The 27,578-nt window shown below is 45.8% G+C and overlaps 1 protein-coding gene across 18 annotated transcripts in view; it reads right to left on the minus strand.

Moving 5' to 3' along the window:
- Positions 1-25,940, minus strand: part of ATP6V1C2 (ATPase H+ transporting V1 subunit C2) — a 54,474-nt gene extending 28,534 nt beyond the window's left edge. For 8 of the 18 annotated variants that reach the window (XM_070236695.1, XM_070236691.1, XM_070236693.1 and 5 more), the window contains exons 1-3: positions 25,818-25,940; positions 24,500-24,654; positions 22,651-22,718 (exon numbers count right to left, since the gene is read on the minus strand). In XM_070236695.1, the coding sequence (XP_070092796.1) occupies positions 22,651-22,718; positions 24,500-24,628 (197 nt within the window). In that variant the 5' untranslated portion in view covers positions 24,629-24,654; positions 25,818-25,940. Of the gene's footprint in view, positions 1-6,132; positions 6,905-22,650; positions 22,719-24,499; positions 24,655-25,605 lie in introns of those variants that run through there. The other 10 variants (XM_001503538.6, XM_001503540.6, XM_014731310.3 and 7 more) reach the window with 5 other exon arrangements.
- Between the last annotated feature and the right edge of the window lie 1,638 nt (positions 25,941-27,578).

Raw genomic sequence — 27,578 nt, forward strand, 5'->3', positions numbered from 1 at the left:
TAAAGTAGATGTGGTAAAAAGGAAACGTGGAAATTCTTTTAATGGTCTTACAACTTTTCTGGAACTTTGAAATTAGCTCAAAATAAAATGTTAGGGGCCGGCCCAGTGGCGCAGTGGTTAAGTTCACATGTTCCACTTCAGCGGCCCAGAGTTCACCAGTTCGGATTCCAGGTACGGGCCTACGCACCGCGTGTGAGGCCATGCTGTGGCAGGCGTCCCACATATAAAAGATAGAGGAAGATGGGCATGGATGTTAGCTCAGGGCCAGTCTTCCTCAGCAAAAAAGAGGAGACTGGTGGCAGATGTTAGCTCAGGGCTAATCTTCCTAAAAAATAAATAAAATAAAGCGTTAAAAAATATTTAAGCATGTAGTGTATTTAACCCCACTTTAAAAAATTATATGTCAGGGGCCGGCCCCATGGCCGAGTGGTTAAGTCTGTGCGTTCCACTTCGGCAGCCCAGGGTTTCGCCAGTTCAGATCCTAGGCACGGACATGGCACCGCTCGTCAAGCCATGCTGAGGCGGCATCCCACATGCCACAACTAGAGGACCTGCAACTAAAAAAATATGCAACTATGTACCAGGGGACTTTGGGGAGAAAAAGGAAGAATAAAAAATCTTAAAAAAAAAAAAATTATACATCAGTATATACCTAAACAAGAATCCTGAGAGAAAAGATACCAAACTCCTAACACTGGTTACCATCACGTGCACAAGAATAGGGACTTTCCCTTTCTACATATTTCTAGAACGTCATGTTTGAATCAATTAAGACAGAAAATAAAAGGAACAAAATAAACAATAAGAATAATAAATAATAATAAAATGAACAAATAATAATGAATAAAAATAAATAAACACAGCAGCATTATTCACAATAGCCAAAAAGTGGAAGCAATCCAAGTGTCCATTGATGGATCAACAGATAAACAAAACATGGCATATCCATACACGGGAATATTATGCAGCTTCAAAAAGGAAGGGAATTCTGACACATGCTACATGGATGAACCTTGGAGTCATTATTCTAAGTAAAATAAACTAGTCACAAAAAGACAAATACTGTCTGATTCCATTTATAGGAGGTACCTAGAGTCAAATTCGCAAACACAGAAAGGACAAAGGTGGTTTCTAGGAACTTGAGGCAGGAGGGAATAGGACCTTAGTGTAAAATGGGTTAGTAGCGTTTCAGTTTCGCAAGATGAGAGAGTTCTGGAGATGGATGGTGGTGATGGTTGCACAACAAGGTGAATGTACTTAGTGCCAGGGGAGTGTACTTAAATATGGTTAAAATGGTAATAAATGGGAGAGAATTCTGGGAAGATGGTGAAGTCAGAAACACCGGGAATCTGTCTCCCCCCTGGACAATAATTGCACTGGTGGAATCTGTCTGTATAACTCTTCTGGAGCTCTAAGTCTATGGAAGGCTTGCAACTTCCAGGCAAGAAGTATAAACTGCAGTTAATTTGGGTCAATTTCCGCTCTTAGCACAGTAGCAACAACCCCCAACCCACCCCTCAGCCACATGGCAGGCGGCTGCGTGCTCCTGGAGCAGCTTGCACACAATTTGTGGGAGCCAGAGTGGGCAAAAAGGACCCTGTCCTCCAAATATTGGGGACCTGTGCTCTGATTGCTGCCTCTGACCACAGAGGTGCAGAGAAAGAGGTGGGCGGCCACTGCTGTCACACGTCCCCCCACTGCTGGAAGCCCCTCTCCCTCGAGCCGAAGTGACTTTCAAGGGATTTACAGGGCCAGTGCCCTTTTTTCTCTCTTCGTTTTTCTCTTTTTTCCATTTTGGGAGCCAGATGTTAAGACCAGGATATTCAAAAACAACTGTGCATATGGGGAAAGTTAGAGAGTGAGAGAGTATGCCCAGGGAAAGGCTCAGAGAAGACCTGAGGAGCCCTTAAGTTCCCACCTTCCGCTGATCCTTGGCACAGAGACAGCCTACAACAGTTAAAAAAAAAAAAAGCAAAAACAATAACAAAACCCAGCAAACCCTGGGAAAAGAGGAGGGTATGATTTCCAGAGTTACTACATTATTAGATTCGAATGCCCAGTTTTCAACAAAAAAAAATCACAAGGCATACAAAGAAACAGGGAAGTAGGGCCCATTCAAAGAAAAAAAAAACAATCAATACAAATGCTCCCTGAAAAAGCTCTGATGGCAGGTCCACTAGACAAAGACTTTAAAACAGCTGTCTCAAAGATGCTCAAAGAACTGAAAGAAGATGTGGAGAAAGGTAAGAAAATGAGGGATGAAAAAAATGTAAACAGCGATAAAGAGAGAAAAAGAAACCAAAAAGAAATTCTGGAGCTAAAAAGTACAGTCACGCATCACATAACATTTCAGTAACAATGCACCACATCCACGACGGCGGTCCCCTAAGATTAGTGCCTAGCTGGGTAGTACGCTATACCATCCAGGTTTGTGTAAGGACTGAAGCGGAGGAAGAAATTTTCCTCCACCCTTCTAGGTTCTTCTGGTGGAGCTAAGAATTAAGTTGACATGAGACACATTTAATAGCAGAAAAACAAACAAAAGTTTAACCACATGTATACATGGGACAAATCCAGGAAAATGGCGTAACTCACCCAAATGGAGAACGCTGTCATCCTAAACACCATCCTCAGCTAAAGATAAGAGAAGATGTTGGGGTTGGGGAGAGCCAGGGACCTCAAAGGGAAGGAAGGCAATTCACAGGTAGGTGAGAAGGAGCAAATGTTTGGAAAACAAGTGTTTGGCCAGAGAAACAGAAGAACACAGAGGGAGCCCAACAAACAGGCTTTTCTAGCTTCCTCCCTGTCTACCACCTAGTCCATGTTACACAAAGGTGACAGCTTGCTTTCTGAGAAAGCTTTTTCTAACTGAATTCTTTTAGGCAGTTAAGGGGGAGGTAACAAAAAGAATTTTCTGGATCTTTTGTTTCTTAAAAATAATTAACCCAAGCGGCCATGGCGCAGCAGTTAAGTTCACACGCTCTGCTTTGGCAGCCCAGGGTTCACTGGTTCAGATCCCGGGTGCGTACATACACACTGCTCGTCAAGCCATGCTGTGGTAGGCGTCCCACATATAAAACAGAGGAAGATGGGCATGGATGTTAGCTCAGGGCCAGGCTTCCTCAGCAAAAAGGGGAGGACTAGCTGCAGATGTCAGCTCAGGGCTAATCTTCCTCAAAAAAAAAAAAAGAGAGAGAGGGAGAAACTAATTATCCCAAAATAATCTTTATGTTAAAGAAATTCATTTTGGAATGGCAAATTTTATTCCCCTTCAGTATACTCTATGATGTTCACACAACAATGAAATCACCTTACTACACATTTCTCAGAAACGTATCTGTGTCACTAAGTGACCCATGACTGTACAATAACTGAAATGAAAAATTCACTAGAAGGGTTCAAAGACAGATTTGAGCAGGCAGAAGAAAGACTCAGTGAACCTGAAGATAGAACAATGGAAATTAGTGAGTCTGAGGAACAGAAAGAAAAAAGGTTGAAGGAAACTGAACAGAGTCTAAGGGACCTATGGGACATCACCAAGTGGACCAACACATGCATTGTGGCAGTCCCAGAAGAAGGAGACAGAGAGAGAGAGGAAGGGGCAGAGAGAATATCTGAAGGCCTATGAACAAAGCAGAAGGACTCACACCTCCTGATTTTAAAACTTACTACAAACCTACAGTAATGGAAACCGTGTGGCAGTAGCATAAAGACAGACATAGAGACCAATGAAATAGAATAGAGACCCCAGAAATAAGCCCTCACATATATGATCAAATGATTTTTGTCAAAGGGGCCTACATCATTCAACGGGGGGAGGACTGTCATTTCAAACTGTATATCCACATGGAAAAGAATGCAGTTGGACCCTTACTTCACACCATATATAAAAATTACCCCAAAACGGACCAAAGACCCAAATGTAAGGCCTAAAACTATAAAACTCAGAATAAAACATAGGGCGAAATCTTCATATATTAGATTAGGCAATGATTTCTTCAATATGATACCAAAAGCCCAGGCAACAAAAGAAAAAATGGACAAATTGGACTTGATAAAAATTTTAAAATTTTGCACATCAAAAACAATGGCAACAGAACAAAAATGCCCCTCATCAGGGGCCGGCCTGGTGGCATAGTTGAGTTTGCGTGCTCTGTTTCGGCAGCCCAGTGTTTGTAGTTTTGGATCCCAGGCGTGGACCCACACACCGCTTGTCAAGCCATGCTGTGGCGGCATCCCACATACAAAATAGAGGAAGACTGACACAATTTTCCTCAAGCAAAAAGAGGAAAGATGGGCAATAGAGGTTAGCTCAGGGTCAATTTTCCTCACCAAAAAAACCCCAAAAAACAAAAAAAGCACCTCATAGAACGGGAGAAAATATTTGCAAATAGTATCTCTGATAAGGGATTAATACCCAGAATATATAGAGAACTCCTAAAACTCAACAACATAAAAACAAACAACTCGGTTCAAAAATGGGCTTAGGTCTTGAATAGACATTTCTCCTTCTTACATACATATATACACACACACACATATCTTCTTATCAAAGAAGATAAACATATGGCCAATAAGCACATGAAAAGATGCTCAACATCACTCATCAGCATTAACGGTGAGGAGGCCTCGTAAAGTGCCTGGAAGAGCGACAACAAATGGCCCATACACATTAGGATGAAAACTCAACCTCACTTGCTGTGAAATATCATTTTCCACTTATCAGATGTGAACAGTAAAAAGATTTGTAATTTCAGCCCCCGCAAGTACTCTGGGAAACAGGAACACCAATGCCCTGTTGATCTGAGGTGTCAGTTGATACAGCCCTACTAGAGAGTAGTTTCAGACTATCTTTCAAACGTTTCTAACACAGAGATGTTTTAGCCCAGCAATTCCACCTCTAGGAGTTGGTCTTTCTGGTACACGGGCTCCTGTGCTCAAAACCACACACACGAGGATAGGCGCCTGCAGCGTGGTTTGTGAATGCAGAAGACAGGAAGCCATCTCAGCGTTATCAACATGGACCCAGCTGATAGAACGGACCACCAAGAAGTCTCTAGAAAAGAATGAGGAAGGCACTTACAGATTGCCATGAAGTGTTGTGCATCATGGAGTAAAGGGAAAAAAGCAAATAAGAAACATACCCCCGGGGATGTGGAGGGCTCACTGTGTTCATTGGACTACATCATTTCATATAAGCCACTTGAGCACCCATGAGTTTTGGCATCCACGGGGGTCCCTGGAAGCAATCCCCCGTGGATATCAAGGGATGACTGAAGCGTCTGTACTTAGGATCACAGTTTTGTAAAAAACAAAAGCAAAAAACACGCACTTGTACTACACATAGAAAAGTGTCTACGGCTTGGCACTGTACTGACAAAGTGGTGTCCTGTGGGGAGTGGACTGCAGAGGTGGGATTTGCATCTTAAAATAATCAGCAGGTATTAATAATAAAAAAGCAATAACGGTGCTGCAAATAAACAAAGCCATAAGTAGATAAAGGAAAAAGTCAAGAGCATGCTACCTGGACTCAGCCCATTAAAGGAATGTCCTTCAAGTTACCCCCCTCTCCCCCCCCCCTCCCCGTACCTCTACAGTCCCCTGGGGATCCCCCAAGGGGAGTGGTTGGGTAAGAGCAGGCTGGAAGAGCGAGGGCATTACCCGGATGTGAGGAGGTGTGGCAAGGAAGGAACTGAGAAGGGGAGGAGCCTTCTGGGCAGGGAGAATCAGACAGCTGTGACCTGGGGGGACAGGGGTCAGGGGGAAAGGGGCCAGAGACAAGGGTGTGATGAAAAAGCTGTTCTTCCTTTCTGCAAGCACCATGGGACATCTCTTGGCACTGCTGATTTCTGGACCCGGGCTGCACAGACTCCGACCTCGCCCTGCCTAAGGTTAAGGATGGCTGAGAGCCGAGAGCACAGGCGGACAGGTCCTCCTGAGTCTGTCTACCTCCTCTCCTCATGCACTTTCAGCATCCTCTGACCACCTGCGTTCCAGGTCTGGGTGTGTGGGCGGGAGGGGCAGCCGGGGCAGGGCCCTGGAAGCCTCCTGGCCCCAGCAGGAAGGCTGCAGCGCCCTGGACAGACGTGGAGGAACCACACCCGACGGACAGACACGGACAGGAGGGCTGACCTGCATGCCCCTCCCAGGGCCCGAGCACACAGGAGCTTCTTTCGGAAGGCGTCTCCACTGCAGACTGAGCTTCCTGTGCCCCCTCCTGCCACAGGGCACCTCCGCAGGCCTCGCTCTGCTCACCGCCCACCTGCAGCTCTGTGGGAGGACGTCCCCTACACCCAGTCCTCTTGTGAAGAGAGGTGGAGGTCTTGGTTCCGAGTCTAGGTGACGCGAAGGAGAGAGCTTCCCTGGATTTTCTGGATCCTTCAGGCAAAGCAGGCTGAGGTCGGTCTGGTTTTCAGAAGTTACCCCATGCCTGGGCGGAGAGGGCCAGCGGGGGACAAGAAGGGGCAAGGGGTGGTTTCCACGGGGATTTGAAGCAAGAGTAACAATAGCTTTTATCTGGCGAGCCCTCCTCAGTCCTCAGAAAGGCTCTTTGCATGTGAGTCCTCAGGCCAAACAGGTGAGGCCCCCAAGAGCTGAGGAAAATGAGGCTCAAGGAGGCCAAGAAACCTGCCCAACGTCCCTTCTCTGGTGACTGACCCCGTACCCTGCCTCTAAAGCTGGCCTCCGTCCACCACACCAGCTGCTCCCAGCACACCAAGGGCTGGACAACCAAGACCCCACAGCACTCACTGTGCTCACTGTCTAGATGGAGGGGCCACAACAGGTCCGGCCTCCCTCTGCAGCCACCCAGGAGCCCTGAGAAGGGAGGCGCAGGAGCTTCCCTGCGGCTGGTGACTCATGGAGCCCCTGGGCACCTCACCCACTCATCTGTCTCTCTGCTTCCTCCTCGGCCAAGGGACAATGGAATCACGGTGCCCTGCAGCAAAGTCATCAGGAAAATGGCACTGGAGAGCCACTCAGGGACTTTCGTTTTAGAAAAACAAAGATCCAAAGAGGCCTTAGGGAGGTCCCGGCTCCGGGCTGCTCTGGGGGCTCTGGCCACAGACACGCCACACTTTGAATTCCAGCCTTGCTTCTCAGAAACTGGAAGCTGCAATAATGGACTGATATTTTGACCTTTAAAGGAACTCCCCTCTGCACACTGTCTGTAGAGCCGCTCAGCAAAACCACCCGGCATGCAAAACAGATTCTCTTTGGCTAAGGTGGCATTATACCCTTGACTCACCGCGTGGTGGCACAGCCCCATGGCAAAGCCAATCTACCCTCAGAGAAAACGTGCCTCCTGGGGAGGCAGCGACCAGAAAGGCTCCTCTTCCTTAAGACTTGCTGGAATGCTCCGGGATTCCCACAGCCTTTTAGGGATAACCGGGCAGTCCCCTAAGCATCCTGATTGGAAAGAAGCGGCACACGTTTGTTTAGGCCCTAGAGAGTTTGCCAAAAAGTTAATCCACCAAGCAGCCCGGTGACCGCGCCTGACGGCAGGAGCCCCACTGGCAAGCCAGGCCCCATGCACACAGTGTGAAGAGCGCCCCCCGAGTTGTGCAGCCTGCAGCCTGCCCCAGGGGACGAATGGGCAAAGGCCGGAACCGGCAAATCACAAAAATGGAACTGCAAACGACTGATAAGCCCCTGAAAATATACTTACTTCTGCCGGCAATCCAAGAAAAAGGCATGGAAACCATCACACGTTTTCGTTTCGCCAGGTAAACGGACAACGGTTTTGAAAGGCGCTACACTGACAAGGGTGTGGTGAAAGGGCACTTTCTTGCCACCTCACTGGAAAATAATTCAGTAATATATACCAACAGCTTTAAATACGTCTACATCCTTTGAACTAGTAATTCCACCTTCGAACAACTACACAAAGATTTATGCAAAGATAGTAATCAGTGTGTTAAATAATGAATGAAGTATGTGTTTTATTATCATAAAAAATAAAATGAAAGAAGTCCCCCCCTCCCCATTAAGAAATCCTTAACCTTAGTTCAGAGTCATGCCTAGAAAGTGGGACCAGGACATCATCTGCCCACCCAGAAGCATCAGGCGGGGTCACAGGTGCCAGGGCCTTTGGAGACCAGGGAGAGGTGGGGGTCTGCCCGAAGTCACACGGCTCCTTGGCTGCTGACCAGGGTGAAAACGAGGCCTCAAGACTCCCTGCCTCATTTTGGGGTAATAGATTGGATGTAATAACATAGTATTTTTTCGTAAAATCTCTCCTCATTTAAATTGTTTGTCTGTTGCACTAAGAGAGGTTTTTTTAAATAAGAAGAAAGCGACAGACCGCTCAGGCAAACATTTTCTCAATGCTGCGGAGGCGGCCAGGGTTCCCTGGGGCCTCAGCCACCCGCAGCACTTCACAGTTCACCACCTTCTAGTGCCCATCACACCCATTTCATGGCGCATCTGCACAGAATGCGTCTCTTTCCTTGGTTTATCTTAACATGTCCTGACCTTCCATTTGCATGAAATGTCCAGAATAGGCAAATGCATAGAGTGAGCAGCCAATGACTAGGGGTTGAGGTGGGGGACAAAAGTGGGGAGAAGCGGGTAGGAGGGGACTGGTAATGGCTATGGGGTTTCTTTTGGAGATGATGACAATGTTCTGGAATTAATGGTGGTGATGGTTGCATTATTTTCTAAATATAGTGGAGCTCAATGAATTGCACACGTCAAAGGGGTGATTATTACAATGTGGGAATCATATCTCAATTAAAAAACATATATGCCGGCCCTTCTCTTGGCTTCGATGGTGGAGACCCAGCCTAGAGAATGTCAAGGGCTGGTTTGGCCCTTTAGGCTGGAGTTCATCACCTTCTCCAAAGTTCCTTGGCTCTGCTCCCTTCTTTTCCATCAGCACCATATTTTATAGTTACGACAGATCTGTCCCAGGCAGGCTATGCCATCTTTCTCCAGGTGTCCGTCAATGGCCTCCTCTCTGCTTTCCCTGCCTCTCCCAATCCAGGCTCTCCTGTCCATCCCTCCCACAGCAACTAGAGGGATTTCTAAAAATTAACATCTTAGCATGCCATTGTACTGTCTACACTATGTCGGTGTTTTCCCAAGAAGATCAAATATTGACGTTCAAACTCCTTCGCAGACATTACAAGGAACACTCCTGCCTGTCGGGCCTCCTCTTTCTCCACTTCCCCCTCAACCCTTCCTGCCCTCCTGGAGCCACTTGGAATATCCTGAGCCACCTAGATGGGACTCAGCCTTTACAACAGCCCAAGTGCCCCCTCCTCAAGGCAAGTCACCCCTAGCAAATGCATACAGCGTCAGATCACACTCTACCCAGTACCTGCTGCTTCTTGCACTCAACATGAAACACCCTGCATGTCCATTATGTACCAGGCAATGTTATGGGGAGACAGTAGTGACAGACAGACCACAGCTGCTGTCCTCATGGGGCTTCCTTTAGAAACCTCCCTCTACCACATCAGCCATCACCCTGTCCCAAGCGTCCGTTTCCTCATCTAGGTTCGCCACTAAACAAACAGATCTCTGAAACTTTAGTAATTGTACTATCGGCAGCTCCTGAAAAAACACAGTAGCTCTTAGAAAATACAGATGCTGGCTGGCTGGACAAATATCCTAAGACGTGAAGCTGGACGTGGGTCCAATGCTCCTCAGAGCCAACCATGGTGGCCCCAGTCACCCAAGTCATTCCTGATTCACTCATGTGTCACCCAGGATCAAGATGATGTCTACTCATCTTCCTCATCTCCCAGAACATGAACTTTTCAAAGAATGGGCATTTAAAAGAAAATCTCAGTATTCCCTATGTCTACAAAATAGTAAGGACTCAACACAGCTGCAGTCTCAAGCTTAGCCCATCGTGAGGGGGTCATGCCCTGGAACCTCATGCTGTAGAGGGTCCTAATCTGGCCTTCCTCTAAGCCACATCCATCCCATAGGATCAGGAAGCAATCCAAAAGTTTGAGAGTCAAAGGGGATGTGTGCATGCACACTTTGGGTACCCAGGACCCTACTGCCTAGGTAAATGGGTAGGCATTTACCCAAGAGAAATGAACACATATGTCAACACAAACACCGTGCATGAATCTTCATAACAGTTTATTTTTAATAGTCCAAAACTAGAAACCAACTAACTGGCCCCCAACAGGTGAATGAATAAACAAATTGTGGCTTACCTGTAAAATGGAATACTACTCAGCAGTAAAAAATGTCTATTAATATACCCACAACAACGTGGATAAATTTCAAATAATGATGCAGAATAGGAAAAACAGACCGAAAAAAGAGTATGTACTATATCATTGCATTTATACAGAAGTTCTGAAATATGCAAACAATCTCACAGTGACGGAAATAAGATTAGTGTTGAAGGAGGTGCAGGAAGAAATTGATTACAAAGGGGCACGAGGAAGCTTGTGGGGGTAATGGATATGTTCACTATCTTGACTGTGGTGATGGTTTTACAGATGTATATATGTCAAAACTCAGTCAAATTGTATGCTTTAAAAATTTGCCATTAGGGCCGGCCCCGTGGCTGAGTGGTTAAGTTCGTGCGCTCCACTTTAGTGCCCAGGGTTTTGCTGGTCCGGATCCTGGGCACGGACATGGCACCACTCATCAGGCCATGTTGAGACAGTATTCCACATGCCACAACTAGAATGACCCAAAACTAAATATACAACTATGTACTGGGGAGATTTGGGGAGAAAAAGCAGAAAACAAAAAAAGATTGGCAACAATTGTTAGCTCAGGCACCGATCTTGAAAAAAAAAAGTTAAAAACAATTTGCCATTTATTGCATGTCATTTATGTCCAGATTAAAGTTATTTTAAAAATGCTACACTACAGGGAGGCAGCACTTCTTACCTATCAGATTTGTAAAAACCCCAAAATTTGACAACAGTTTATTAGAAAGGTTATAGGGAAATGGGGGCTCTCCTTTATTTTTATTTATTTTTTTGGTGAGAAAGATTGGCCCTGAGCTAACATCTGTTGCCAGTCTTGCTCTTTTTTGCTTGAGGAAGATTGTCCCTGAGTTAATACCAGTACCCATCTTCCTCTATTTTGTATGTGGGATGCCGCCAAAGCATGGTTTGATGAGCAGTGTGTATGTCCAGGCCCAGGATCCGAACCCACAAACCCTGGGCTGCCAAAGCGGAGCTTGTGAACTTAACTACTAAGCCACTAGGCCGGCCCTGGGACTTTCCTTTATTACTAGTGGAGATGCAAAATGATCAGCCCAGAGAAATCTGGCAAGATCCATTAAAATTACAAAGGCATATGACCCTTGGACCCAACAATTTGCTTCTGAGAATTCATCCTGCAGATACGCCTGCACACTTAACGCCCAAAGTAACAATGTAGGTGTAAGATTTCATACTGGGGCACTGTTGGTAACAGCCTCCTACCCCATAAAAGTAAATAAGCCAAGTTTCCATCTCTGGGGCTGGTTAATAAACTATGGTACCTCCCCCAAGTAGAACGCTAGCAGCTTAAAAAGCAAGAAGGTTCTCTATATACTGATGGAAGAAATCTCCCAGAATATATTGTTAAGCGTAAAAGAAGCAAGATGCAAAACAGCACAAAGGATGACTACTTTGTTTTTAAAAAGGGAAGAAATAAATATATACACTGGAATTTTCCTGCATTTGCCTAAAGAAGCACCAGAAGTTTATCCAAGCAACTCATAAAAGTGGCTTCCTAAGTGGGGGCCACGAAGGGGGTCAGATGGGGAGATAGTGTAAGGTAGGCTTCTCATTGTACAGCCTTTCATTTTTTTTGATCTTTGATGCATGTGAATGTATCACCTGTCCGGAAAAAAAAAAAAACTATATTACAAGCTTTTCCATATCCTGTAGAATCCCCGGCCTTGAGATGGACTTCCCAGAGGTATGTCAGGATTAAATGGGATGATGACTGTGTGAGGACTTACGGAACGGGGGCGCGCTCCTCAAAGTCTCAAGGCCACCTGCCTCAGAATCACCCTGAGCCCCACCTAAAATGCATATTCGTAGACCCGAACCGAGACGGACCCCATCAGAACCCCTGGAGGTGGCACCCAACGACCTGTGCCTTTTTTAAAGTTCCCCAGGAGAACCTATGGGTGCTGAAAGAAGAGGCCCACTACTGTGAGAGACGGACGTGTGCTCAGCACCCACCAAGAGCCCGGCACTCTTCTAGGAGCTGGCCATAGAAATACGGCCCCTGGTGGTTACCAGAGGGAAGCGGGGAGGGAGGAGGGTGAAAGGGGTGACTAGGCACGCGTGTGTGGGGACGGATTGTAACTAGTCTTTGGGTGCCGAACATGATGTAGTCTAGACAGAAATCGAAATATAATGATGTACACCTGAAATTTATATAATGTTATAAACCAATGTGACCACAATAAAAAAAAAAAGAAACAGTCCGTTCAAAAAAAATACACAGAAGTGGAATTGCTGAATTGTATGGTAGTTCTACTTTTAATTTTGGGGGGAACCCTAAATTGTTTTTCATAGCGGCTGCACCAATTTACATTCCCACCAACAGTGCACAAGGGTTCCCTTTTCTCCATGTCCTTGCGAACACTTGTTATATTTTGTCTTTTTGATAACAGCCATTCTGACAGGTGCAAGGTGGCATCTCATTGTGGTTTTGATTTGCATGTTCTGATGACTAGTGATGTTGAGCATCTTTTCACGTGCCTGTTGGTCATCTTTGTGTCATCTTTGGGAAAAATGTCTTTTCAAGTTCTCTGCCCATTTTTCAATTGGGTTATTTGGTTTTTTTGATATTGAGTTGTAGATGTTCTTTATATACTTTGGATATCGGCCCCTTGTCATATGTATCATTTGCAAATATCTTCTCCCATTCAGTAGGTTGCCTTTTCCTTTTGTTGATGGTGTCCTTTGCTGTGCAGAAGTTTTTTGGTTTGATGCAGCCCTGTTTGTTTATTTTTGCTTTTGTTGCCCTTTCCTGAGGCTAGCCCAAAAAAATATTGCTAATACTGAGGTCAAGAAAAAAAAAGAAATACAGTCCCTGCTTTCTTGGGGCTTCTACTCTACAAGAGATGGACAAAGACAAAGAGAGTATTAAAGAGCGGCATGTGGAAGGCAGAGAATTAACATGGGGTGCCCTCGAGGGACTAGGCTGGCCCGTCTGGAGAAGGCCTCTAGAGGAGGTGACATTTAAACTAAGATCAGGATGACAAGAAGAAGCCCCCCACAAGAGTGGGGTGGTGGGTAAGGCTGGGGGGCCTTCAAGCTAGGAGAATAGGTTGGGCACCACTCAGGACAGGATGCAGCCAGGGTGGTGGGAGGGGAGTGGTCCAGTGAGCCAAGAAGGGGGACACCCGGGGCCTGATCAGTTAGGGATCTGGAAACCAGGGTGAAGAGCATGGATTTTACAGAGGGCCTTGGAAAGCTATGAGAGAGTTTCAAGCAAGAAAGTCAGGTGATATCAAGTTTTGTTTTTTGTTTTTTTTTAAGAAAGTAATAGTTTTGGGGTTTTTTTGTTTTTTGGGGTTTTTTTTCAGGGAAAGATTCGCCCTGAGCTAACATCAGTTGCCAATCTTCATTTTCTTTTTTTTTCAATCCTCCCCAAAGCCCCAGTGTGTGGTTGTATATCCCAGTTGTAAGTCATTCTAGTTGTTCTGTGTGAGCCACCACCACAGCCTGGCAACCGACAGATGGGTGGTGTGGTTCCACCACCCCGGGAACCGAACCTGGGCTGCCGGAGCAGTGAGAGTGCGGAACTGTAACCACTAGGCCGTCAGGGCTGGAATGTGGAGTCTCCTCAGAGAGCGAGAACTCCGGCTGCAGTGTGGAAAGTAGATGAAAGCGGAGCAGGGAGGTGGGTTAGGAGTTTGTTGCAAAAATACAGACATAAGATGAAGGTGGCTTGGATGAAGGCGGAGCACTGGACATGCTGAAGTGGACAGACAGGGGACAGGTTTTGGAGGTGGAGCCTACAGGGCTCTGTCCTTGCTGGAGTCTCAGTGGATGGTCAGGAAGGAGACACCCAGACTGGCGGCTTGAGCGCCAGGGGCAGGGGCCCAGGGAGCCTTTGGCTGAGATGGGAAAGACCACATAAGAGGAGAATGTAAATACGCAAGCTGTCTGTTGAGAACGATATTAACTTAGGACATGAAGCCAATGCCAGAAAGGACCAATTAAAGTTGCCCCTTAAGCTCCTGAAAATAAGGAAAGTCTAAGTGGCTGCCATCTACTTAAGATGTGAAGAGCGCCAACACAGAGTGCTGAGCGAACAGGACTGGGCTGAGCTCTGGAGAACAGTGGAGCTGTGGGTGCTAGAGGTTGGCCAAGGTCTAAGATGTACGTGCTCATGCTAAATTTAGCCTCGAAGGGCTTATTCTGTAAATTTCACAATGCTGCCTCGGGCCGGCCCTTATGGCCATGCGTGTGCACAGAAGCAGCCAGCCGACATTCCTTCCTTCCCTGCTGGCTGGACTTCTGGTTTGGTGAGAGTTGCTGGGAGCTGGTGGGGGGTGGGTAGAGAGAGACTGGGACTGTGCCCGTCAGCTACTGAGTCACCTAAGGAAAAGGAGAGACTGTCCCAGCAGGGTCTCAAGGAAGTGATGAAGCCAGGGCAGCAGGGGAGAAGCCAACTGCCATCTGCCAAGGACCTCTGACTGAGGAAGAGAGAGAAGCAGGTTGACCAGGTTAAGGCCTGACGCTCATCAGCTATGTACCCCGCACACGCGACTTCACTCTCTGAAGGTCAATATGCTCGCCAACAACATGCGGATATTCACCCAGTGCACGGGGCTGTGGTAAAGATTTCATGAGGAAATGGAGAGCGCCTAATATGGTGCCTGGCACACAATGGGTGGCCAATAAGTGGCAGTTACCCAAACAGGTAAGTGACAACCATCGGGGGTGTAGAATTCAAGAAAGAAAAGAATATAAACAGAGGCACAGAGGGCATCAAGTGGCAGTGCTCTGTGGAGTGATAACTTCACAGGCCTCTCTGCCTCCAGTAAGAGCAGCAAAGTGCACGGGGTATAAAAACATGGATGTGGCAGATAGGAAAATCACGGATAATGTCGCTCCAAGAGACACACATCAACTCTACACAATACAACGGTACTTGTCTTAGGTACCCATGGGACACTTAGAAAAAGCAGCAATACATTAGTTCACAAAGAAAACTTCAAACTCCCAAAGGTAGAAATAGCTCTTTCATCATTCTTTAACAACAAAGCAATGGAATTAGTAATGAAAAACAAAAACAGAAACAACAACAAAACTTAACCTCCCAGAAATTAAAAAGGCCTAAAAACCTTGCAGAAGATCTAGAAAAAATGATAATGAAAATTCCATATGTAGGGCCAGCCCCATGGCCTGATGGTTAAGTTCAGCACGCTCCACCTTGGCACTGGGTTCAGTTCCCGAGTGTGGACCTACACCACTCACTGCTGGCCATGCTATGGCGGTGACCCACATACAAAATAGAGGAAGATGGCACAGATGTTAGCTCAGGGTGAATCTTCCTCAGCAAAAAAAAAGAAGAAGAAGAAAAGAAAGACAGAGAAAAAAAGAAAATTCCACATGTCAAAAGTTACGTAATAGAGAAAATTGCATTGCCTTAAGCATTATAGAATGAAACAAAAAAGAAAATGAGTGAATTAGCATATAACTCAGTATGTTTTACTGAAAAGACCAAGAAAATAAACCCAAATAAAGCAAGAGAGAGGAAATCAGGATAAATGCAGAAATTTAAAAATTAGAAATCAGAAAAATACAACGAGAAGGATCTGCAACTAAGATATACAACTATGTACTGGGGGGATTTGGGGAGATAAAGCAGAAAAATAAAGAAAGAAAGAAAGAAAGAAAGAAACAAAACCATTGTTAAAAAAAAAGAAAGAAAGAAATCAGAAAAGTGACAAAATTGATTTTAAAAGTTTGAGATAAAAGCTGCTTCTCTTAAAGAGTGAAATAGATAAGCTACTGGGTAGCCTAACCAAAAAATGAGAAATTAGCAGAGACAATTATAAAACCCAAAAAAATGTAGGTTGGTAGACTCTATGCAAATAACTTGGGAAAGCTGATGAAACGGACTATTTTCTAGAAAAATGAAACTTACCAAAATCAATACACCTCTTCATCCAAAGAAAAAACTAAGAGACCAATAATACTGGAAAATTCTGTGACTAGAACTCCTCCTAAAAATGCAACAAGCCCGAATACGTCACAATGACGTATTTTAAACCATCCAGAAACAGACATCGCATTACCATCTAAAGCAGCTGTTCTCAATTCGGTGCCAGGAGCAGCAGCAGCATCACCTGGGAACTTGGAGAAATGCAGGTTCTCAGGCCCCACCTCAGATCTGCTGAATCAGAAATTCTGGAGGTGGAGCCCAGTCATGTACATCTTAACAAAGCTTCCAGATGATTCTGATGCACATTACAGTTTGACAGCCACTGTTCGGCTGTGCGATGCCAAGTGTGGTCTGTAGACCAGCAGCACCAGTAGCACTGGGGAGCTTGTAAGAAATGCAGAACCGCAGGCTGAGCCCAGCCCCAGTGGATCAGGATCTGCGTTCTATCAAGATCTCCAGGGGATTCTTGCGTGTGTTTGAGGAGCCCTGTCTAGAGATCTGGTCCAGCAGCGTCTAGTAGAAATATAATGGAGCCACATGTGCACTTTAAAAATCTCTAGTCGTCACATTTAAAAAGGTAAAAACAGCAAAATTAGTTTTAATAATATATTTTATGTAACCCAATATGCAAATTATCATTTCAACAGGTAACCAACATAAAAAATTTGTTATGGTGGTAATATTACAATACTAGCATTATTGTTGTTCGTGCATACTGATGCAAAATCTTATAATGTTAACAAACAGAGTTTAACATTCCAAGTAGAGTTTCTTCTTGGAATGTAAGTATGATCCAATAACTACAATATTTATTAATAAACATGCCATATTAAAGTCAAAAAAAAGATATAAGACCAATTCACTACATGCCACGAAAGAAATTTGAAAAAAAATGCAATACTCATTCCAGATAAACTCTTAGCAAAACAGAAACAGATTCTTCCTTAGTATGATAACATATTTCAAAATGAGCCAAAATGACATTTAATGGTGAGACACTAGAATTATTCAAATTAAGGGTAGCCACAAGACTAAGACATCCACCACCATCACTGATAAATTAAATATTTTTCTGGAACACTAGCCAATACAATTAAACAAGAGAAAGAAACGAGAGAAAAGGGGAGAAATTACTATTTGCAGACAATATGATCACACGCCTAGAAAACCTTAAAAAATAAGCTGAAAAACTATTAGAAGCAATAAGGAAATTTAATAAGTTGGCAGGTCATGAAGTTAATACATGAAAACCCCTATTTACAAACAATAAGCATTTAGAGAAAAGATCTCATTTACAACAGCAACAAAATAGAAAATGTAATACTTTGGAAAAAATCAGTAAGATATTGTGAAAGGTGTTTAACAAAACATGAAACCTTTACCACAGGAACAAACAAAAAGAATCAAGTCAATTGAAAGATGAACTGTGCTCATGGAAACACTCAAAATGATAAGAATGTTAATCCCCCCTAATTTCAGTGTAATCCCAAATGAATCATCAACAGGATCTTTGCACCAACCATGTGCCAGATTCTGCCCCAAATGCTTGAGCTATATCTAAAAAAAAAAAAAAAAAAAATCTGTTTGTGCTTAGTAGATATCTTAAAATGAGGTCTTCAAGATTTGTAAATATTTGGGCTGGATCATGAACGTATGTAAGTGTATGTGTATGTTTTGTTTTCTTTTGTTTCACCAGGAAAGGAACCACACGAAACCCTAATAATGGTTACCTACGGGGAGGCACTGGGATTAAAGCGGAACTTTCTGTTTCCCTTTCACACCTTTATACCATTTGATTTTTTAACGTGCAAATATATTACTTTTTTAAAAGGTCAGTGATAATTATCTGAGTAATGAATATGACATGAGTAAGACATTTTTAAAGGTCTGTATTAAGAAATACTAGTAAATGTTGTCATAAATAATAAGAATGATTGACGGTGGAGACTGGGAGGGTGGAACGGGGAGGAAGAAGCTCTTTTCTGGTTGGTTCCTATGAAGCCCAGGACACCTGGTCCTGCTGGGGCTGGGGGAACCCGTCAGAGGCAGGGTAGGTACAGACAGACAGACAGACCATTAACGGGCAAGTTGGTGAACCTGGATCAAGGGTCTATGCTCTCTGCTCTGCCACCCTGAGCCTATCTAGCTCTTTCTAGGAGCTTCTCTATGGGCATGTTTCCTCGTCTGGAACACGAAGTGGTTGGATTAGATCTCTAAGGGCCTGTCCAGCCCTGATATTCCAGGATTCTTTCTTCCATTCATTCACTCAGCTGGTCATTGAAGGCCAACAATGGTATAGGTGCTCGGGGTCTAACTGTGCAAACGACTGGCCTTGTGAAGCTTACAGCCTAGCTGGGAAGACAGAGAGTAATCTTGTCTGAAATGCCCCCACAAGACCTTGCGCAAGTTCACCGTGGAAAGCGCTATGAAGGAGGGGTGCACTCGGTCATAACAGGAGAGGGTAAATCAGCAGATCTGAAGGCAGGGGCGGGAGGAGAGTCTGGGGGAGCTGAGGAGGACGAGCAGGTGATAACTGGGGGTGAATGGGGCGTGGGGAAGGTTTGAAATTGTCATTACAGAGAGCGAGAGAACAGCGAACGCACACAGTAGGACTGCCAAGCTACTCTGAAGAGTCTAGAAAGCACACAGCATTAAGAGGCATCCAACTGATATTTGTCTAACGAGCCCAAGCTATCTTACGTGGATCATCTCAATCTGATATTCTTGCAGGAACAGAGAGAAGCAGCTCGGGTAATTCTTTCTAAATTATACTTTGCTTCTCTCTAGAATGTCCTTAGAAGAACCAGCTCCTTAAGATCCGCGTCACTAAGCTGACATCCACACTCAGATATGTAATCTTTGATCAGCCAACCCTCAGTCGACTTCAGGGAACCACGTGGGTAAAGAAAGCCACCAGCTCTTCCCCAGGCCAGGTAATGCACTCAGGGGCAGGCGACAGTCACCGAAGTACCATAGAAACCCCTGAGGTCTATCTGAATGCCCAAGCGCCTGTGAAATGTAATATTTCAACCAGCACCGCAAAACGGGCTAAGATACCATGAGAGGTACAAACGTTGAAAAGGCGGTGGGGGTTGGGGGGGCTTTTTTAAAGATAAAATCGTTTGTTTTCTCAAACATTCATGAATTACGGTGTTAATACAGGGCAAATTCACAAAGGCAGCACGAGGGAATAAATCAAAAATAAAGGGAAGACTCTAGTAAGCAAAACCTGCCTTCTACCTACATGGAAAAACACTCTAGTGCCCCAAGTAAATAAATAATAAAAGGATATGGAAACAATACACCCTGAAAACTCTCGTCCCTTCTCTGTTCTCCTGGCCAGAAGCAGTGCTGACAGGTTTATGCTGCCTGTGTTATACACCCAGCCGGCATTTATTTATCTAATAACACTTGAGTACTTTTCAAAGAACCAGGTAGGGCATTTCAAAGAGCTGAAGCCGCTCTCGTATTTTATCAGGATCCCATTATTACCCCAAAGACAAGGTACCCTGACCCCGGACTAGACAAATGCTAGAAATAAGAACGGCGGGTGCTCAAACCACACCATTTTTCTCTTTCCTCTGATGGGAAGGCTCTTGAGAATTTATACTCACAAGGAAAAATAAAACAATGCATAGTGATTTTCATTCTTACCACACCTAGGCCTGTTTCTTAAAAACACTTTAATTCCTCTTGGTCCCGTCTGTTTCACAATTACAGCCTTAACTATGCTTGCTCACACATACTCATACAATTTCTTAAACAAATGCTTTACTGCCATCGCAAGCAACTTGTGCAACAATCAGGGACAGAACAAAATACGAGTGCTTACCCAGAAAAACAAACAGAAGAAACAAAAGTGGAAGTAATAATCCAGCATCACAGAGCTGTGGAGCCAGAGGGGGCTTTGGGGAAGAGGTTTGAGGACTCGCACTAGGGAAGAAAATCGGTAGCAAAAAAAGGTCCAGAAAGGTCTGGAAAGATTAAATGCTGACCGGCCGTCATTTCTGCCGCAGACCTGCGAGCAAGTCACACTTCTTACGCCCACATTGCTGCACCAAAGGCGGTTGCCAGCTGAGGGCAGGGGGCTGGCCTCCATGATCTGTCAGACCCTCCTCCCCAGGGTGCAGAGCAGCCTAAGAAAGGAGCTGATATTTAGGGATGAAGCCAGTCTTCTTGGATGTTAATTTTTCACAGCACATGTCCCGGGGTTTGATAATACTTGATGTAACATGATTTGACTGCCCTTCGTTCTTCCCTGACAGCACAGAGGTGATCACTATTATCCCATTTTCAGACGAGAAGGCCAAATGTTAGCTTTCTTTCTCAAAGGCCATGAGCCACAAACTACTTGGTGGCTAGCACTGCTTTTATGTGGTTACTCCAACATCCCACATACAGCAAGATGTTACCAACAAAGGATTCTTTCTATTCTTAGGCGATGGGTAGGTGAACAGCACCTGGAACATAGAAAACCTACCTTCTAACCCACGGCACCAACGTGTGGATTAGAAATCCTCAAAGTATGACCTCTAGAACTCCTAACTATAAATTTCCCATTAAAAATGCATTAGGGGGCTGGCCCAGTGGCATAGTGGTTAAGTTCGCGCCCTCCGCCTCAGCAGCCCAGGGTTCGCAGGTTCAGATCCCAGGCACGGACACACACACCGCTCACCTAGCTATGCTGTGGCAGCATCCCACATACAAAACAGAAAAAGATTGGCCCAGATGTTAGCTCAGAGACAACCTTCCTCAAGCAAAAAATAAAAAGGGGGAAGACTGGTAACGGTTATTAGCTCAGGGACAATCTTCCTCACCAAAACCATAAAAGTTAGAAAAGGCAGTAGGAGCCATATCACCACTCCACTGAGAAGGGAAAAAAAGCGCACAGCCACAGGCTCTGAAAATCGGAAATGCTCTACGGAGGCAGCAAGATCAGCAGTGAAACCCCAGGTCCCCGTCCTGTCTGTGCAGTTCAGGATGGATAAGAGCTGGCCGTGAAGACTGTTTCCTCATCTATCCCATCTGTATTTTTTTTAAACCAAGTGAAAACACTTGATAAACAACAGAGTTTTCATCTTCACCAAAACAAGGGATTATTATTATTTAAAAACTACCTAATAGATAAATTATAGTAAATCCATATGGCATAATATCACCACGGAATAGTTAATGGTGAGATCAAAAGATGAAGATATGAAGGGAAAAGTAAGTTACAAAATATAGAGAATATGATGTCACCTTTATTGATATATGTAGGCATAAATAATATTTATATGTAGGAAAAATTGGATGTACATCCTGCAAAATAGCACTAGTTATCTCTGGACGGCAGAATTATGAGTGATTGATATTTTCTTTTTCATACTTTTTTTTGGAGGAAGATTAGCCCTGAACTAACTGCTGCCAATCCTCCTCTTTTTGCTGAGGAAGACTGGCCCTGAGCTAACATCCATGCCCATCTTCCTCTACTTTATGCGCGGGACGCCTACCACAGCATGGCTTGCCAAGCGGTGCCATGTCCGCACCCGGGATCCGAACCGGTGAACCCTGGGCCAGGGAAGGCGAAGGTGCGAACTTAACTGCTGCGCCACCGGGCCAGTCCCTCTTTTTCATGCTTTTCTATACCTTGTATATATTTTCCGATGATTATCTATCGGAGTCATAACAATTTTAAAGAATAAATGATTTTAAGACTCTAAAATATCCTCCTACACCTTTGGTGGGACAGTGAATAGGAACAAGTGCTTGGAGGGGTGCCGTGGACACAGCGGTAAAATCTTACATGCAAACGCTCTTTGACCCTGCATGTTGAGTTTTAATTATCCCACTCCTACACGTGCACAAAGAAGTATGTAAAAGGGTTGTCCTTACAGCATTGTTTGTAATAGCAAAAGACTGAAAAACTTAAATGTCCATCAATAGGGAAATTCAAATAAATTAGGGCAGCCCTATTCAAGGTAACGCAGCTATGGACTGACGAAACTCTCTCTAAGATATGTGATTAAGTGAAAAAAACAAGGTGCAGGATATATGCTATCATTTGTCTAAAATTATTTTTAAGAATATATTCATAGTTACTTGTACAGGCTGTCTCTGGAAGGCTCTCCTAGGAAATTATAATAACATTGCCTCAAAAGAGAGGAAATGAGGGACAAGAAAAAGAAAAACAAGCAAGAGGAAAGCTTAATTTTCGTTGGACGGCCTTCCTTTTGCGCTCTGAATTTTTTACTATGTGCATATGTTACTACAAAAACAAAACCGAACAAAACACTTAAAAGCCTTGGGGGAAAACTACATCAATTATTTTTCAGCACCTGTCACGGTCTTCTTCATTTTGAAGGCAGCCCCCCCCCCCCAAAAAATGCTGCCTCCAGCAAACAAAACTACGAGAGGCAGCTGCGTCCCTCACCCCACCTACCCGGGCGCTCTCTGCGACCTCCAGGACCAGGTTCAGACGAGTATGGGCTCAGCCGAAGCAAGAGCACCGTGTCCTTTGACAACAATGTCAAATTCTCACTTGTATGTAGTAAATAAGAAATAGTTTACCTTTCAGCAAAGGCATCAAGTTTCCCCAACTCATCAGAGAGGCCAACAAGGGAGTCCAAGGTCCCCACCTAGAAAGATTGCAAAGAAGTGAGAGGTTCACACTTGCCGGCAGAGGAGCATGGGTGCCTTTTCAACAACAGGGCAGGGAATTCTGCAACTTCCATCCTGAGTTAGCTGTCCTTGGTCAATGGCCAAACAAGTGGGAAGCGCGCTAAAGGAAAATCAATGGATTTTGCAGGGGTTTTTTGGTTTTGTTTTTGTTTTTGCCAACAGAATAAATTGTCATATTTCTGCCATAGGAAGCAGTGACTACTATATTGTGGTCTGCCCTCAGCTCATTTTCCTCTTACAATGGCGGTCTGCTAGTCATGTGAGTAATCCTCACAGCCAAGGAAGAGATACACCAGAGAGCAAGTTAAATACATTGTCATTTCTAAAAGCCTTTCTTCTCCGAGACAGTCCAACCGATCCCTTTCTCCGTTGTTCTCTGCTGTTATCAGTGTGATCTTGCTGGGGCAGGGGTCCAGCTTTTCCTCCCACTTCATCATTTGGGGAAGTCCTTTTCTTTTCAGATGACTTATAACCATGTATTTCTTAGTATGGAAATTATTACAGAGCCCTAAACTGTACTTAAAGACCTATTCACAGAATCAGAAGGAAAAACTTTATCATATTATCAACCAATCAGACATTAAAAAGTAATTAGGAAATTACGAAGCCTGGATATTTCTAGTAAGTGAAGTTGCTTCTTTTCAAGCAACTTGATTTTAAGCAACATTTGGCAGGGGACGTGTCTTTTTTATCTTTGTTCCTTCCAGTCTAGCACAGAGCCTCACACGTAGTAAGCGATGAGAGGATGCTGAATTTACGAACCTTCGCAGCGTCTGTCACTGGACAACAGTGACAGGTTTGAAAAGTCAGCGAGATATGGGTTCAGAACTCATTGCTGGCCTCAGCGGGACGGGACCCCTAACGTGGGAGTTGTGCAGACTCAAGACGATGCATTTAAAGTGCCTGGCCCCCAGCATACGAGCAACTGTGGCAACATCACGAACAACTCACGGTAGCTGACGGGGCAGCTCTTTTGGCGGAGGGGCAAATTGAGGTTTGGAAGAGAATTACAGGCAGTGTGCTAAAGAGTGGCCTCGGAGCAGTTAACGCCATTCCTCCAGTACCCACAACGCGTTTACACTGGAGTCATCAGGAAGAATGACTTAAGCTTCTTCCTTTGGAAACCTACAATCTTACATAGCACTGCAAAAAGTCCACTCTTATTTTAAGTAAAAAGATTGTACATATCTTGCTCCGCTTTCACGTTTGTTTCATTTTAACTTTGTTCTCCACTGCAAGAGCCCTTGGACGCTTACACACTGTCAAATCTCTTTCTGCCATCTGCCTAGTTATCACTAAACCCCCTTCCTCCTTCTCCATCAGAACCAGAAGGATCCTGGCTCTCCTGCCCCCAGGTCAAAAGCACAATCAAGGCTGAAGCTCCCCAAGCCTGCGTGTTTAAACTATATACTTGTTGAAGACAAAACAGGAAAACAGGAAGAAGCTGAGAACTCACAAGGACCCAAGTGAGTAAAACACTCTTCCGACTTTTTGAAGTATTAGATACAGCTACCCACACCATAGTCTCCCTATTCATTCTGTCCTGTAGCTCTATGTCCATAGGTACCCCAATTAATTTGGGGCCACGGCATGAGGTCTCATCCAAACCATCGATGCCCCCTGTGCATCCTCAGCTCCTGGCTGGTCCTCTGCTTTGCCCTATTACATTCTTCTTGGCTTCCCAGATGACATCCCCTGACCCCAATCCATCACCCTTCCTCCTCCCCAGGAATCTTACCTTGAAGTCAGGAATCATGAATTTGGTGTTATAAGACAAGTTGGACTTGGAGGTTACTGTATTCATCCTCTCCAGAGCCTGTAAATTTTCCTTATCGCCAGGGGCAGAAATTAACCAAAACTCCGACATGCTTCCAGGCTTCTTTTCTCCAGTTACTAACCAGATACACAAACAGAAACAGAAGAGAGAAGTATCAAATATCTCTATTTCTTCACCACTCCCTTCCCTCAGAATTAATCCTCTCAAGGATCAGTCGTTTTCCCCATTCCCATTCTCTGCCCTTTGAGCGTCCAGTTCAGAGTCTATATTTCCAAGGACACGCATCTGCACCAAGCCGTGGGCTGATCTGCAGTGCTCTTATCTCCTCTTGGAAAGCCCTCAGGTCTTCACAAAGTCTCCTGAAGGTCCTCCTTTCCTAGGGAGGTTCTGACCGGTTTTAAGAAGGAGGGGGGAGGAGAGAAGAGCGGGATCCTGTTCCTTTCACTCTCCAGTCCCGCGAACACCCCACCTGACATCATAAAACAGGGGACAGCAAGCTGGATTTGGGCGCCTTCTGGAATGGTATGTTTCTCCCTTCCACCTTGCATCTTCTGGAATGCAGGATGGGGTGGAGGCAGGAATGAGACAAGGAGGCAAATCCCACATCTTAACTGACCAACCTTGAGATTGCTGCTAGTTTTAAAAATAGACTTCAGAAGGATTCTTCTTTTTATAAAATAAGGGGAAAAAAAAGGTGAGGGGATTACTAAAGTGATTTTTTTCACAAGACTAAGGGTCCACTCTGCAGAGGTGGGTAACTTGCTAGCCTGGCAGGTGGTTTCTGTCCAGTGTGTGCTCAAGTCGATTAGCTCTGCTCATTCAATCGTGTACACACCCACACCTTTATCCCCTCGGCCTGTCTCCCTTCCCACTGCCTCCCAAAGCGCCCCCGGATGCCTAGGGAAAAAACGGGGTAACAGCCAGAGCCCCATCATGGAAGCGTCTCTTTTTCACCCCCAGTCTCACTCCACTCCTAGATAATCTTAGACCCTCCTAACCCCGCGCGCATCGAACGCTGTTCCTTTCGGTCTTGACTACGATGAGGACAAACTGGCCCCACGCAGAACCTGGGGAGATGCCCCCTGCCCGGCCCGGGGGAGGACGCAGCGGAGGCGCCGGTTCCCTGGTTCCCACGGAGAAAGCGCGGACCCAGACGGCGTCCGTGGGCCGAGGCGACGCCGGGACCAAGGGGACCCGGGGGGCTCGCGCTGCGCTCTGGTAGCGGGGTGCGCGCCTCTCCCCCCGCCGCCTCGAGTCCCGAGGCGCCGCGCGTCCTTACCCGGAGCCGGGCCGCGCGGTCGGGGCTGCGGGCGGGCAGGCGGGCGCGCACGGCCAGCTCCCGGAGACCGCGGCTGCTGCGCGGCGCCCCGCCCCGCCCCGCGCTTTAATCCCGGCGGGGAGACGGTCCCCGCCCGCCGGGTATTTGCATACCGGGCCGCCCGCCTCCCGCGTGGCCGGGCTGGAGGCCCCGCGCCCGCTGCGGGAGGGCAGCGGAAATGGGACGCTGCCTTCGGGTCTTGGCAAAGATCCCCGAACCCCTGCCCGCAGGGGCTGGGTCCTGGCGGGATTCTGGGGAGCATCCGACGGGGACCCCAGCCCCACAACCTAGCAGAGCGGACCGGACGTGAAAACGACCGAGACACGCAGGGACAGGCGAAGCACTGGGGACGGGGCACCTGCTCTCCGTCCGATGCCTCGCGTCTCCCCACCCCCACCCCCACAGTGACAGGGGACAGGGTCTCAGGAGAATCACCGAGAGACAGGACGGCCCTGGGGAAGCGACGCAACAGGTTCCCATATGTTCTGGAACACACACCTAGGCAGAGGCACAAATCTTCCTGCCCGTGGGCGTGAGCTTGCCCTTGGTCGCCAAGGAATCTCTCCATGCCTGGCGCGCCCACCTCACCTTACCCCCTTCCAAACTGCCCTGTGGACAGGAGGGATCGGAAACTTAGCGTCGAGTCCCACCACGTGAGGTCACCATCTGTGCTGTTTGAAACGGAGAAAGGGAAACCCCAGAAATTAACGTGTGGATGTTAAAAAACAAAACAAAAAACTCTGAGAATTCATTTTCTCTGGAGTAAAGGAGGAAACTTCAGTTCATCCGTCTCTGTGGACGATGTTTTCAGTGGTTTCTGGGAAAGATCAAAATCTCAGAATTATTCTTTGGGGGGGTTGAAGAAGGTGTGGTGGCTTCCGTGAGACTGAGCTCCCCTGACTGCATAAAACCCGTCAGACTGTCAACCGTGAATGCTTTCGGCTATTTGGAATGAGACAGGAGGTGTAAGCCCATATGCTGGGATGAGAGGCCCCAGATGCGGGACAGAAATGTGGCTTTAAAGGTCACAACGTGCTCATCCAGGCATCCCGCTGTGGATTTATAATTGGCAGTTTGGGCCTCCTAGCACCTGTGCTCTGCATCATCGTTATTGGGACACTCAAGTGCATTAGTCAGTCCTTGCAACATCTTCCAGAGGGAGGACACCTGAAACCCAGGGATGAGGAAACCTGGTGTGTATGGGGAGCTTAAGTGGCAATTCCAAGGAAGGAATGGCCTGCTTGGATATAATGCGGAGTCTCCAATCTTGGACTTCATCTGGTAATGCCATTCTTTCCAGCCTGGGAAAACAGAATCCTGGAGCTGGGAGCAGACCTCAAGTGTAGGGATCCTCACAGAAGATTCATGAATTGCCAGGGGTCACACAACTGGCTAATGGCAGAGCTGGAACTCAGGCCTGTGATACAAGTCTTGTGTCCTTATCACTGATCCCAGCAAGCCTACAGGACTGGGTCATAACTCTGGGACGACCCATGCTTTCCATTTCGGTCCACATTTTTCTAGCCTTCAACATTCACAACCATTGACCTGGCTTCTCAAGATTGGGCAACATGTTTAGAAATGTCCCCTACTTCGCTTATGGCACCATTCTTTCTCTAAATATGGTTTCCTCTACCTAGCTTATTTTAAGAAATAAAAGAAGAGTCAGACACAAAATAACTCCTGGACATCTGATTAAGAAAATAATAAGGACCTACAATG

This window comes from Equus caballus, chromosome 15 (genome assembly GCF_041296265.1).
Source record: "Equus caballus isolate H_3958 breed thoroughbred chromosome 15, TB-T2T, whole genome shotgun sequence".
NCBI classification, from domain to species: Eukaryota; Metazoa; Chordata; class Mammalia; order Perissodactyla; family Equidae; genus Equus; species Equus caballus.